The sequence below is a fragment of the Endocarpon pusillum genome (assembly GCF_000464535.1).
Source record: "Endocarpon pusillum Z07020 unplaced genomic scaffold C734253, whole genome shotgun sequence".
NCBI classification, from domain to species: domain Eukaryota; kingdom Fungi; phylum Ascomycota; class Eurotiomycetes; order Verrucariales; family Verrucariaceae; genus Endocarpon; species Endocarpon pusillum.
In genome coordinates, this window is record NW_006913602.1 from 299775 (window position 1) to 314650 (window position 14876).

The following is a 14876-nucleotide window of genomic DNA, read 5'->3' on the forward strand; positions in this document are numbered from 1 at the left end:
GGGATTTGAACGTTGATATTGGCAACTAGATGCATTTAAGAAGTTTCGATGATATGATGAGTCCCATTTTGCTGCTTGCTTGCAGCGACAAGCTCGAATTCATCGTCGAAAGGGTTTTGAAGCTCGAAATGCTCTCTCAAAGACCTAATTCAAGTTGAAGCGCCAAAACCAATCCGTACACGTGTATGGCGTTATTAGATGGAATTTCAAGGGTCAGCTCCACTTCTATACTGGCTCTGGTATAAGGGGACGGCTTGTTCAAGCTGACTATATGGTTATTCTAGAGCAAATCGTCGCTCCTGAATGGGATAAGGATCGCGTTTTAATCGAAGATAATGATGGGCCTTATGGTACCAAGGGCAAAGGTCTTAAAGCACTCAAGGATCTTCTAGGGATCAAATGAGATATGAACCCTGCTAATTCGCCAGATCTCAATCCTATTGAGACTATCTGGAGGATAATAAAGCAGCGCTTGAAGTCCAGGGGGGTTATCTTTGAAGAAGCTGTGCTGCGTCAAGCTATCCAGGAGGAGTGGGATAAAATAACCATTGAGGAGATTAATAGGGCTATCTCAACAATGCCAGATAGAGTAGCTGCCCTAAACGAGCGAAATGGGCGCCCTATCCCCTATTAAATAGCTGTGTAGCATAGCAGGAATCTGAGAAGTCTCATAAATTTTGGCGCCAAGCTTCGGCCCTTCATACAAGTGTCTTGTATGGTAACTTATTCAACATTTGACAGCTAGAATCGTGTATTTTAAAGAAATGATTATTACGAACAGTAACCTTGACCCCTGCCAGTACTAACGCTACAGCAAAACTATGACACTAAATCGCGGGATTGCTATTCACAACAAGGAAGTGGGCCTCATTCAGTGACACATGAGATAGTGATCCAACTTCACAAAAGAGTTACGCCCAATTAAACCAAAGTTACTTGAATGCAGTTGGAATAGTATATTAATCCTTATCCAGATGCCCTAGAGAGAGTCGGACCACGACTCCATCTAGGCCCCAGGAGGCCTCCATGTCAACTCCGTGACACTTGGAATCGCAGAATTGTACGTATAAATGCGCTCTTTTCGCACTGAATTAGATAGAACAACTTGCTATTTCCACACTAATCCGTTGATTAGTCAGCAACGTTCCACACATAGTGGGCGGGAGTGTTCGTCCATCTTGCCTATCCTGACTATTCCTGGGATCAGGGTGAATCAAACAAAGCAAACCAAGGCCCTGAAATGCTTTGATTATTTAATCGCTTTGTTTGACTGGTTTGTCAAATCCAGTCCAAACCTATTAAGCAAGATATTTCTAGGGATTTACGTGAGTTCTCGTCCAGATCGTGTGTCCGCCAAGACTATTATAATTCTATCGAAAATGTCCTTAAAAATACTATTTCACAATAAGAGAGACCTTTCTGTCAAGACTTCAGTTTGATTAGTAATTTGTCAAATCCACGGAGGCCGATTTGCTTTGACGAAAGCGCTGATCTGATTTGATTTGCTAAGCATTTAATTTGGACATCCTGGCTGGGATACCGATCATGGATGGTATTTGGTTTCAAGAAGATTCTTTGGTCAATCTTTCGGAACTGCGTACGCAAGCGCCATACCACGTTTTTGCCCTCGTACATGGGACACTCCTATTTTCCACGGACTCCTAGCATTACCGAGAGAACATGAGATCAAGTCAGAAGTGCTGAAAGGATGCTGTGCCTTTGATGAGTGGTTACGCTATATCTAAGACGGCTAAGGGATAGTGGTAAGCTTAGTGTCACATATCATCGAATGGCTTATTTTAATTGTATTGTTAATACAAATGCACAACAGCTAAAACACAATGAGACTATACGTATTTCTGCACGGACAGTGTGGCTGATACATGACATCAAAATAAGGGCATCCTCAACTCAAGGGGTTACTTCTATTCATCCAAGCTGGTCTTGTCCACACCTGCCTCCAGACCTATCATCTGCACAGAGGCAAGCAGTACAGAGTCATGCTCCAAATGCACCATGGCTTCCAAGAGAGCGAGTCAGAGCGGACGTCTCTTCTCAACAGAATCTGCAGTACCATCATACCCCCTATCACAACAGGCATAATATAGCTGACAACTCTCAGCCCCCAGTACCAAGGACACAGAAAGGACCAGGTGGTGACTAGGACAGCAATAGACCACCTCGCCGGTCCATCGCCATATACCAATGGAATCGATCGTCGCCCAATAGCAGCATCTCCGCTGGAATCAGAAAAGTCTTGTACATGGATCGTTGAGGCAATGACACTAGCGACAATGGCAGACCAGGCGTGAGCATTCCGTGTGAAAGATGTGTGTCCCAAACTCGCCGCAATGACCGTCGCAGCCGCGTTGCAGGAGATGAGACCGCAGGCATTAAGGACGTTGCGCAGAATTGGGTGCTTGTCTGCTCCTCCAAGGTTGTTATATATCCAGGTAAGGACCACCAGTGTAACTGACTCCCTCAGGGTTCCAAGATGCCAGGATATAGCGAAGGTAGCTAGGGTAACAACAAGAAGCAGTTTGCTTGCATGATCTTGGGTAATACGACCAGCTGGTAACGGCCGCCAAGGTTTGTTTATTCTGTCTTCTATGATGCCGGGGGTTAGGCGCTGATTTGCAATGTCATGGACAAGCAGATGGACCCAGGTCCACACAGCAACGAGCGGCAACCGGCTGAGAACACCTGAAATGGTGACGTCCTCCTTAGTGGTGACGATTTTTCCCGACAAGGCTCCGCATGTCGCAAAGATGATGGTTGGGAATAAGACGGCCTTCAGGTCGCTGCGTGTGAACAGCCAAAGAGTGTGCAAATTAAACTTCAGCATGGCGATCTCGCGATCTAAAGGAAATACTATTTCGAAGGGAGGCACAACATGTACCTTTTCCCGAAAACAGAGTTCAGAAGCCATGGCTCAATCCACTTCGATCAGAACTAGTATCAGAGCAAGCAGAGAAGTATGAGGCCCCAGAGAGGTAATGCCATCACAACGGATTCTATAGTGGACAAGTTTACTCATTAGTACCGAGAATGCATCAGGTCCCAGTACTCCGTCAGCGATAATTTCCTCAAAAGTCATAGGGGCCCCAGAAAAGTGATGCTATCATGACGGGGTTCACAACGTGCAAGTGTACTCATTGGCACCGATATTGCTGCTACTAGTACATCTCTACGACCGCCCTGGTCCCTGATTCCACATGGCCAGAGTGCAGCTAGGTTGTGCGAGCCGCAGGGCAATCAGATGCCACGCAGAGGTTGGACCAACTATGCATATCATAAATATAAATGTATTGTGTCATAAAAAGTCCCTCATGAGAACTTGCCACGATACGTTGGTGCGGCATTTGTATGGGTACTTCTAAAAACGGTTAGCAAAACGTTCGGATCAGTACAGCTGCAGCAGGCCGTGCATAAAGGTATGCCTGTGTTCTTAGCTTGTTATGCATAGCAATGCATGCCTTTTTGGCCAGGTGGGCAGTGAAAGCTGAACAATGCAGGAGCATCTCACTTCACCAGATGGCAGACTCACAATGTAGTGCCGTAAGCACGAATGGAGGTGGCCATTTTCTTGGCCAAAATTCCTGTAACTCTTACAGAATCCCAGGTTAAGCTACGCATCATCTATAGAGCCAGAGTGCAGCACTATCGTTACATAATCATCTGTTGTTCTTTTGGCTTGCATTGCAACATCGAGCCCTAGTGCATACCGACGAATCGATCCTTAGTTGCAAGTTCATTGGCGTTGGTTGTTTGACATTTTCAGTGGCTGTGCACTCGTCAAGTGTATATCAGCAGTGCCTAGAGGACTGTCTTCCGCGAGACATCGGTTCTTGGATGACTGCTGAGGATTCCAATCACGACTGAAAGCCAAATCGCCCATTGAATCTGACATAAGATATCTGGCCGCTCTGATCATGTCCCTTGGAGTACTCCAAGAGTCGCTCTTGTCCAGCTCAGCGACGATTTCGCAGAGGTAGCCTATGTTCTTCAGGACTTGCTCTTCTTTAGACGGAAATGAACCCCCCAAAAATCAAATGCTTGGCAAACCAAATCAGCCTCCGTGGATTTGACAAATTAGTCAAATTGAAGTCTTGGCAGAAAAGTCTCGAATATTTAAGGATGGTTTCGATAGAATATTGGTAGTCTTGGCGGACATATGATCCTGGTGAGATTGAACCTGTGGTAAATCCTTGATAATAATATATTGTTTACGAATATTTGACTCGATTTGACAAATCAGGGCTGAAATTTGCTTTGTTTGATTTGATAGATACTGTGAATTATTGAACTTTGCCGCAAAGCTTGAGCAATGATGCGACGCTTGAATACATGCTCTATTTGACGATTGATGACAATTGGCATCTCTGTATCCTTAAAGAATTGCTTAAATGACCTATAGACCTGCGACTTGGGCACATTGGCTGTGGTAGCATAAATGTCTCGAAGCGCGGCCGTAGAGTTGAACGAAATCCATATCGGTTCCAAATGGACAAATTTCCTAGATGTCTTCATGAGCCATTGATTGCCGACCGTCTATGGTAGCTGGATCCTTACGGTGATCACCATGCAGTCTACAGAGATCGAGATAAAGGTCACCTGTGATCAGATGGTTCGCCGTGTGCCCATCAGTAATGGTAGCACACCACGGGCCAGGGTATTTTGCAAGTGGGTGAAAGCTCAGCCTGTATATTGCCGACAACAAGAGCTTCGCCTCATCATCAGTATTCGACATCTCATACATCCGTATAAACTCTTAGAGCGTTGATGCAAAATAGAACCAAGAACTGAACCAAACGGACTTTCACATCCACAGCTGTGAAAATCACGATCGTTCGGTGAACTCGGAATAGTACAGTACGCCAATGAGCAAGCACTAGGTAGAGGCTTCGAATTGCATGTTGATGAGATGCTCCTGTGCGCCGTCAGGAAATAACTTCGGAGTTCTTGCGTACCAGCATAAGGTAGAACACGAATAATGGTCTTAGTAGCAGTATTGATACCAATTATGGTATTATCAGCAATGGAAGAAGTGGACGAAGAATAAGAAAGGGGGAGAGTAGACCAGAATAGAAATGCAGCACATTAGGTGAAGTTGACATCGTAGAACGGCGCCAGTGTGTCCATCAAATCAAATCAAATGCTTGGCAAATTAGTCAAACTAAAGTCTTGACCTGGCACTTGGATATTTCTCGATAGGATAATAATAGTCTTGGCGGACACTCGAACTGTACGAGAATTCAAGTAAATCCCTAGAAAAATATTGCTTACTGAGATTTGACTCAGTTTGATAATTTACTAGTAAAACAAAGCAAATTATGATTTTTGATTAAATAATCAAAGCAAATCAGGGCCTCGGTTTACTTTGTTTGATTTGATGGATAGCCTATCAGAGTACGCGAGGATTACCAAAGTCAATTTTGAAGATTAAATTGGTCCACTAGATAGACAGAGTAGTATTATAGTATGGAGTCATGCCTCTAATTCCCCTAGGTGCCATTGGCTTGTTTACTGTCGTCTCTCCTGTGGGTAGTGGTGGTTTTTTTTTTCAAGAATTCATAAATTTCAAACTTTCAGGGTATTTACTCTGTACTACGGTAAGGGGCATAAATAATGTTAGCATGGTTCTAGTAACAGCTAGTTATCATACAGCGCCACTTGGATGCCTAGAAGCTTCTCTGGTCGATAGCCCCAGATATTCCCCACCGCAGTGCCGCTAACCGGTCGAAGCTTAGTTGTTACGTTAAGAGTCCGTTCGGAAGCAAAAGTACTAGCGCCGTGCTAACATTACTTTTGCCCGATACCATAGTATATTGCGAGCGTATGTAAGTAAAATTTCAGCCAAGACTGTAATAAGTATGCACTAGCTCCGCTTTGCGGCTAGCTCATCATGTGACTACAGCCTTGCTAACGTTTGCTCACTACGTCTATGCCTAACACAGCTTTAGCTGAAATATACTGCGAAACACATTTTAAAATTCAGTAAATTTCTTCCACAATCGATTACATTTCATGACGTTGAAAAGATTTCCGCCAGATGCTGCATAGATCTTTAACCGAGTAAACATTATGTAAGCCACGATCCGCCATAGACAGAATTTTGTCAACTCCGAAGCTGCGATGCCATGGCAGGATTCTCGGCTCACGGCACCTGGTTCTTAAGGAAAAGTCCGATGCTTCTTCTGCCGTAGCCGCTTTCAAATAAAACAAATGGCGTTGCTACCACTTCGTCCAGACGACATCATTGACCGGCCCACAAAACGCCAAAGGACTGAATCCCCTCGGTCCTTGAGCAATCACAGTCCCACAATCGAAACATACACGATGGGCGATGACTTTACCATGAGCAATCCGACCCAGCTCGAAGAACATGCCGGTCCCTCAATCCCTGGATTAAGCCTCATGAAGCCCAGCATACCTAAGCGCCAGCCGGACCAGAGCGAGAATGAAATTCCGAGTGGAAGTGGCTTGCTCGATACATTGATGCAGCATGTGGACTCTCAATCTGGGGTGCGAGGTCAAGAGGAGGAGCAGATTACGTGGAAGACGTTGGTGCCGAAGCAGGCTACTCAATAGACACCAGGATCCGCACTCTCCTCCGAGGATAACACTGCTACCCGAGCAGCGTCGCTAGTAGCGGAGGAAGGTGTTTTGGAAGAAGGGCGCCGCACATCAGACGCTGGTCAGACAGGGACAGGTGATGTGACGAACAATGAACACGAATGCAGCTCTACGTCAGTGGTGGGAATGGGAACTCCTGCTTCGACAGAAGAAAACGGCCGATACATAGCCAATGGGCGACTCGTTGAGAAGCCTGAAGACAAAGTGGATGGTAAAATGGCATTGCCGAATACCAGCGTCGCCACTGTAAGAGAAGAAGAATATGCTGGCCTTACCGACACCTCCTCGCACGAACAAGACGCAAGCAGTGCTCCGGCTCCTAAAGCAGCGTCACCACGACACCCTACTCCCCCTACGGTTTCAACAACCTTGCTTGATGACTCGCGGCAAGAGCCTACGGTGAAGGATGAGGAGAGTGTGAATGTTAATGGTACTCACCATGTAGGTCAGAAAGAGGAATCACAAGATCGTACAGCGTTGGAGGAACCACAAAACCAGAATTCCACGGCTACTAGTTTAAATGAAGTCCGTGTTGACGAAGATGGAGGCTTCATGGTAGAGAAAGCAAACTCCGGCGACGCTCTGAGCAGTTTTGGTGTACATGACCAAACCGCTGAAGGGCTGGATGAAAACAGGTCGCTGCCGAACGCCCGTCAAGAGGAGCATGGAGCAAGTCAGACTGACGCTCCTGGCCCCAACGTTGAGGCAGAGATACGAACTACGCAAGTAGAGACAAACGAAGCCGAACAGCGTGCTACTGATGCGATGACAACAGAGAATGAACTAGGGAAGCAAGAAAACCGCTACTTGGAGATATCGACAGAGGCAGACACCCCTATTGCGTCTCTGCGTGAACAGCTTCCAGCTATCAGCATTATTGAGCAGCCTCAGAATGACCAGGGCGGTCAAGACGCCGAGTGGGAGGCCGACTCTTCGCCTATTGACTCGTCCTCTGACTCAGATAGTACTTCCGATACGACATCTACAGATGACAGCGACGAAGATGACGTAGACGTGGATGGGGATTACGCCATGCTCGACCCTGAAGAACAAGCACGCATTCTAATGCAGGGTGATGGTGGATCTGATGACGAGGGCAACGCTAGAAGTGGTGCGAAAGGTGGGACGACGCACCTACGTACTGCGAATGAAAAGCCCGAGGAAGTGGTCCCAAAACCGGACATCCAGGTGACGGAGGATATGAGGATTGAAGAGTTGGGTTGTGTGGAAGCCATCGTGGAAAACGCCGTGCTCATCAAGGCCAAAACCTCTGGTGAGTATCGAGTGCTCGAAAGCAACTCGCTCTTATGTCTCCAGAACAGAAGCGTGGTGGGTGTTGTGTCCGAAACACTCGGACGGGTGCAACAGCCGTTATACACGATCCGCTTCACAAATGAAGAAGCCATCAAAGAGGCTGGGCTTGGCTCGAAGAACACTCCAGTCTACTATGTGGAACAGCATTCGACATTTGTTTTCACTCAGCCTTTGAGAGCAGTCAAGGGCAGCGATGCCTCCAATTTCCATGATGAAGAGGTGGGTGCGGAAGAAATGGAATTCTCAGATGATGAAGCAGAGGCAGAACACAAGCGCCGTTTGAAGCTGAAGAAGCAAAGCAGAAAGGACGAGAGGAACGATCGGTCTGGATATGGAAGAGGCAATCGCGGAGCCTCCATGAATGGGCACGCTCGAAGAACTTCGAGCGTCAACGGGGACACCGCCGCAGAGATGAACTACGATGACATATCACCAATAGTTGAAGACGGCTACACCCCACTGGCTCGACCGACCAATCTGCACGAGATGATGGGACGAGGCGAAGCACCTCTTGAAGGTCGACAGCCTGTGCCATTTTCGGACAGAGGCTACGATCGAGGAAGGGGTAGAGGTCGTGGCCGAGGTAATCAAGGCCGAGGCGACCGAGGAAATCGAGGCGACAGAAGTGGGCGCGGCCGAGTTGGACGGGGTCGACCCAACGACAATCAGCCGCCGGACCGGAAAGGATCCTTCTCCAACAGCCAACAGGCCTCTCCTACACGGAAATCTGAAGCAAGCTCCTCTCCGAAAACGTCCGCACATGGGAACCAGCACCAGCACCAGCACCAGCACCAGCAATCCCCGCAACAACCTCAACCCCCAACCTTCGCCCTACCACCAATTCCTCCACCATCACAATACCCCTATCCACAAATGCCACCGCAACCGCCACATCCCCCATTCTCCTACCAAAAGCCAACCCTACCCCACGCACCCACCATCGCTCCACAAGCATCTTCGTACTCAACATTCTCCCCCTCACCCATCTCCCCGCTCCCGCAGACCCACTTGAATTTCAACCATTACGCCACTCAGCACAACCAGCACCATCCACCTGCGCAAGCTTATCATCCCTATCAGCCGCAACAGCAGCATCAACCACCGTATCAAGACCATAGCCAGCAATGGCAGGGACCATTCCACGGGGGCCAGCAAGGACAAGTGCAAGGACACGGCCAGGGTCAGCCACCGATGCCACCACCGGGTTCGCACATCAACCCGGCGTTTTTCGACGCGCTGAGACAGCAGAGAGGTGGTGGTGGTGGTGGTGGTGGTGGTGGTGCCGGTAATTGGCAGGATGGGAGATGATGATGATGATGATGATGATGTAAATCAGCCCTAGCTAGTCAAATATGTCTGTGAAGGGGAGGGAAGGGCAGGGAAGGTCGGACAACGGTGTCCTTATTCGGTAAGTAATACCCAAAGTAGAAAATAGAAAGCTCTTCTCGCATTGCGTGTGACTCGAAAGACTTTTTTCTTCTATAACGCTGCTGCCGCAAACCCGTAACGATAACAATAAAAGTAAGAATGAATTCATGACACGCTTTTGGAAATCCTTCCCATACTAATAATCTTTGGGACTTGTTTTCTTCTTCTCGGTGACGGCGTATGCGTGCGAGTACTGTACCTTTCTTCCCATCCACCTAACACTGGCCCTCCACCCCCACCAGCTCCCGAGCTCCTCCGTCATCACTTCTCGCAACAACAACAACAACAACAACACCTAACATATTGCATCAGACCTTCCCATTCACCATCCCCGTCGCCGCCGGCGCCTTTGGATCCTCTGCTTCATCGCCCAGCACCGCGGCCTATATGAGCCCAAGAAAGAATCCAGTCAGCCCACGTCACAGGCACACATCAAGCACAGGGTAAGAAGAAGAAGAACAAGCTCAAGCACGGCAGGAAGAACGCTAAAGGGAGGGAGAAAAGAAAAGAAGAGGAAAACTCACCCGACAATGCTCCACCAACGGCATGATGCCCGTCCAGTACCGGAACTGCCACATGCCCTGTGCCACGAGCGCTTCCCATCCGGGCACCGTGATCCAGCCCGCCTTCTCCGCCAGCTGCATTAGCGGCGTGACGCGCGGTCTGTAGGCCATTTCGAGGAGGACGCGGCCGTCGTTACCCGTTTCCCCGCTGCCGGGTGTGTTGGGATCAGGGGTAGTGAGGCGGTTGTTGAAGATGCGCTGCAGCACGCTCTCCACGCCGGGATCGATGGGTCGGTCGGCGGGGATGGTGCCGATGGCGACTCTGGGCACTATACTCCCCATGCTTGAGCCCATCGTTTCTTGCTTTCGCTCGACCTCGTCGGAATCGGTGTGGTGGGACTCGGCGTCCAGGATGCGGAGATCATAGCCGCTCGGGAAAATGCCGACCATTTTCCGCACTTTTTCCGCCTGGCGGCCGAGGAGGTAGATGGGGCGGTAGCCCATGGAATGCAGCGCGTAGATTGCGGCGCGGGCGGCGCCGCCGTTGCCTACTACCAGGGCCGAGTCTGTGCCTGACCCTGAAGTTGAGCCGGAGAGGGTGGAGGAGGTGCGGGAGCCAGAACTACCCAATGCGCCGGCACGGCGAAGACAATGTACCATGCCTAGATAGTCCGTGTTACGACCTACGAGCTTCGATTTGGGGGCGGGTTTATCTTGTGAAGATGACGAAGAAGTGGCAGGTTGTTCGACAAGGATGATCGTATTGACAGCGCCGATGATCTGTGCTTCTTCGGCAATCTCGTCTAGCAGGGGCATGACATCCAATTTCAGCGGAATGGTGACGGATGCGCCGCCGAAGTCTGGGCTTCGAACGATTGGTCTCAGGGATTCCGCGTCCGTGGTCTCGAAGAGGCTGTATGTGTGCGATAGGCCGGTTTTGGCGAAGAGAGCGTTATGGAGGGCTGGGGAGCGCGATGCTTGAATCGGTGAGCCGAAGAGGTAGAAGCGTCTTGCGGGTAGTTCGCCCATGAGCGAGAGACCACGGTTGATTTCTGCAGCGGAGAGTTGGCCGGGAGCGGCTTTGTAAGGTAAAGCAGGGTGGGATACAGGAGTCATGAATTTGTTGAGGATCCGACTGAGTTGGCCCTTTTCGCCCATGTTGAGGGCGATCATGGGCATGTCTTGGAGCTCTGCGGCCCAGGATTTGAAATTCTGGAGCGCGAAGTTGTCTTCGAGAGTCCGGGCAACGCCGACGAGTTTGACGATGTCACCGTACTGCATGGCTTTGTGGTAGAAAGGGATGTAGTGCTTGTCGCGCCAGGAGAGAGATCCGGTGGGGTCGTGGTGGGATGCGATGATTTTGGAGAAGCCTTTCATGCTCGATACTTTGGTGAGGAGGTGGTCGGGCCATGCTATTTCGAGGTCGACGAACTCGCACCCCATGCGCACTGCGAGGGTGTAGAGAGCAAGTGCTTCAGCGTGAGCGTTGTCAGGAAAGATTCCACCTTGTGATAGAGTCCGGATGGTGAAGATGACTGGAAGGGGAATTACCGATCGAAGGAGGGATAGCTGTTCTGTCACGTAGTCGATGGAAGGCATCACGGAATCGGTGCCAGGTTCGCGCAGTAGGTCAACTCGCAGCTCAACAGCATCAGAACCAATGCAGATTTCTGGGAGAAGGTGAAGATGTGGTCTTAGATCTGGAAATGTGAGGGCGACAAAGTAAGAGATCTTCTTCTGCTTCATCGCCGCAAGGTAATCAACCTTGCCTGTCACGACCCGCAGAAATCGGTCGAAGTCTTCTGCGGCCAATGCCAGGGTGTCTGAGGGACTGTGCTGGCTGTAGTATTGCAGGTTGCTACACTCTTGGAAGTAAGGTTTCCTTCGAAGCCAGACTCCCATCATGTCTTCGACATATGCTGGCCGGGTTTTGTCGACCTGCAGGAAATCCATTACTTTACTGATGTCACGTTGGACGAGTAGAACGTTCCCTTTCTTCTGATGCCAGTCGATCAACATCTTTCGTGCTGCAGCACTTTCCACGATACCACCGCCACATGCAAAGACATAGCCGTGAGTCTTGTCCGCCATCACAGCCTTGAGGAGGGCTAGCTCCTTTTCCCGGAAGGATGGCCATCCCTCTCTCTTGATCATCTCCGGGATAGTCATGCCAACAGTAGCTTCGAGTTCTGTGTCGAGATCGATGAATTTCCTGCCGAGAAATGTGGCCACCCGGCTTCCGCTCGTGGTCTTTCCGGCTCCCCTCATGCCAATGATGAAGATGGATGCCGATGCCTTGTCTGTGGTCGAGACTGCACTTCTCTGGGACTCGTCCAATTCTATTCCTTCGAGCCGTACTTTGAAAGTTTGTGAGAGAGTGTCCCACCAACCTGGCCAGGTCTTGCCTACGCATTCCTTTTCGAGAATCAAGGTTGGCTTTGGTGCAGCTAATGCTAGCACACTGAAGCTCATAGCCACTCGATGATCATCGTAACAGAAAACCCCAGCTCGAGGCTGACGCAGATTATCACGATCAATCCCATTAATTTCAATGCCATCTTCGTGCTCATGACACATGACTCCAAACTTGCTCAACTCATCCTTCATCGCTAAGATCCGGTTACACTCTTTGACTCTTTGGTTTGCGATGCCATAGATGCGTGTAGTGTGGTTCGGACCCTTTCCTTGCGCGACAGCTCCGAGCACTGATGCTGTCAGGAAAGCGTCAGTCATTGGTTCCATATCCACACCTGTAAGCGGAGTGAGGTTTCCATCTTTCGGGCCAGTAACAGTGGTAGAGGACGGAGTTTGAGAGACTTTGCATCCCATCGGTCGAAGCACGTCTACCGCAAAACGTGCATCGCCCTGCAAGGAAGCGGAACCAATATTCGGGACGGTGCACGTGGTTCCTGTTATGGCGGCAACTGCTAGAGGATAGGTCGCAGAACTGGCGTCACTCTCAATGACATATTCTGCAGGATTTGCATATCGACCTTGCGGGATGTGGTAAGTGTGATCCTCGGTAGATGACTTCTCGACCTTGATACCGAAGGAGGCCATCATTGCCACGGTCATGTCAATGTAGGGCTGCGAAACAGGCTTTCCACCCACCAGTTTCAAGGTCACTGGGTTCTTTGCGTAGGGCGCACACATGAGCAACGACGATACATATTGTGATGAGACTTTTGCTGCTAAATTGATGATGCCGCCATTGAAGCCTCCAGAAGCAGCGATTCGAAGAGGCAGACAGCCGTTGGTCTCCAGATATTCGACGCCAGCACCATTAGTTCTAAGCGCATCCACAAGATCGCCAATAGGTCGTTGCTTCATCCGGGCGTTACCTGTTAGGACGCTATTGTTGACTTCGCTCTGGTGGGCAAGGGTGGCAACGGTAGTAAGAAATCTCGCGGCTGTTCCGGCGTTTCCCAGATAGAGATCTGTCGAACTGGCAAGCATATTTCCACCATTACCGGATACCACTAGCACTTCTCCTTCATCCTCCCACGTGAAAGTAGCTGCTCCGAGATGGCTCAGCGCTGCCATCATCACTTCTGTGTCCGCCGAAGTGAGAAGGTTGCTAAGTCTGCAGGTACCACTACCTAACGCTGCCAGCACAAGAGCTCGATTGGATATACTCTTTGAGCCTGGTGGAGCACATGTGACATCTAGTGAGGAGGGCACACCTGGGGTCACTTCAATGCTCGGAGACAGCGCGACTCTCAACTCAGCGTCAGAAACAGTGCTGGCCCTTGGCTCGTACGTGCGTCCGATAGCAGAGAGCAGTACGACTTTCTTCTTGGCTCCATCATTCTTCTTGTCAATGCCCATCTTCATGATTAACTGCTCAACAGAACAGTGCTTGCCACCAGAGAGTCTCCGTACCCGATCGTCCTCCAGAGTCGTTGGGAGCCCATAAGCTGATATGCATTTCACAAGGCGACCGACAGCGACACCTTTCAAGACGCCAAGATAGCGAGCCAGCTCGGCTTCCTTGACCATCCCAATTGCTACACACTCTCCATGAAGGATTTGTGGGGTGAGAAAGGCTTCAATTGCATGGCCGATGGAATGACCGAAATTCAGAAGGTTTCGTAGTCCGCCTTCACGTTCGTCAGCTGTGACCACGTGTGCCTTGAACTTGACAGAAGCCAATATCACTCTTTGGAGGATGTCTTTGATACTCTCCAGCCGTGATGCACCTTGCCTGGGGTCGGACTTGATCGTGTTTGTGATAAGCTCCGCATTGGCTTCTAAGGCCCCAAATTCTTCTTGGTCGGATATCGCAGCCGTCTTGATCACCTCTGCCATGCCATTGATGAATTCTCGTTGTGAAAGCGTCCCAAGGAAACCGAGATCAATGTAGATGCGCTGTGGTTGCCAGATTGCTCCAATCAAATTCTTTCCCAGTGCTGTATCAATTGCAGTCTTCCCACCAATAGACGAGTCGACCATAGCAAGCAATGTCGTCGGAACCTGGACATATCGCACTCCTCGCATGTATGTGGCGGCCACAAAGCCGGTCAGGTCCCCTATCACTCCTCCACCTAATGCGATAATGACAGTATCTCGGCCACATGGTGGCTTCTGACTAAGCAGCCAGTCTTCAATGTCGGCCTTGGTTTGTCTTGACTTCGATGTCTCCCCGGGTGGCACTTCAAATGTGAGTAGCCGAGGCTGTACTTCCACCTGCGAGCAAGCTCTCTCGAAACTGGATCTGAAGGGAGGAATATAGAGATGGCTGAGGTTTGTGTCTGTGACCAAGACATATGTCGAAGAAGTCAACGTGGTCAGGAGATCATTGGCCACATATTCCTTCCAGAGGCCGAACTTCAGGACGACACTGTCCTTGCCCAGCACACTCACTCTGGCAGGTTCCATCGACTCGGTATTCCACTACGCTATGGCGGACTTGCGATGCTCGCTCACAATACAAAAAAAGTTGTGACTCCAATAGGCTGAATTTATTTCTGTGCCCAGAAAACTGCATTGCCTCTT

General features: G+C 49.7%; 3 protein-coding genes across 3 annotated transcripts; 1 reads left to right on the plus strand and 2 right to left on the minus strand.

Moving 5' to 3' along the window:
- Positions 1–1925: 1925 nt before the first annotated feature.
- On the minus strand, positions 1926–2929 carry EPUS_00101 (uncharacterized protein; the record flags this gene model as incomplete). The annotated part of the gene is made up of 2 exons (XM_007789131.1): positions 1926–2020; positions 2083–2929. The coding sequence occupies 2 exons, from the start codon at positions 2927–2929 to the stop codon at positions 1926–1928; spliced, it is 942 nt and encodes a 313-aa protein (XP_007787321.1).
- A 3410-nt stretch (positions 2930–6339) lies between these two features.
- Positions 6340–9258, plus strand: EPUS_00102 (uncharacterized protein; the record flags this gene model as incomplete). The annotated part of the gene is made up of 2 exons (XM_007789132.1): positions 6340–6532; positions 6599–9258. 2 exons carry the CDS (start codon positions 6340–6342, stop codon positions 9256–9258), a joined length of 2853 nt encoding a protein of 950 aa, XP_007787322.1.
- A 428-nt stretch (positions 9259–9686) lies between these two features.
- Positions 9687–14759, minus strand: EPUS_00103 (uncharacterized protein; the record flags this gene model as incomplete). The annotated part of the gene is made up of 2 exons (XM_007789133.1): positions 9687–9761; positions 9903–14759. The coding sequence occupies 2 exons, from the start codon at positions 14757–14759 to the stop codon at positions 9687–9689; spliced, it is 4932 nt and encodes a 1643-aa protein (XP_007787323.1).
- Positions 14760–14876: the final 117 nt, after the last annotated feature.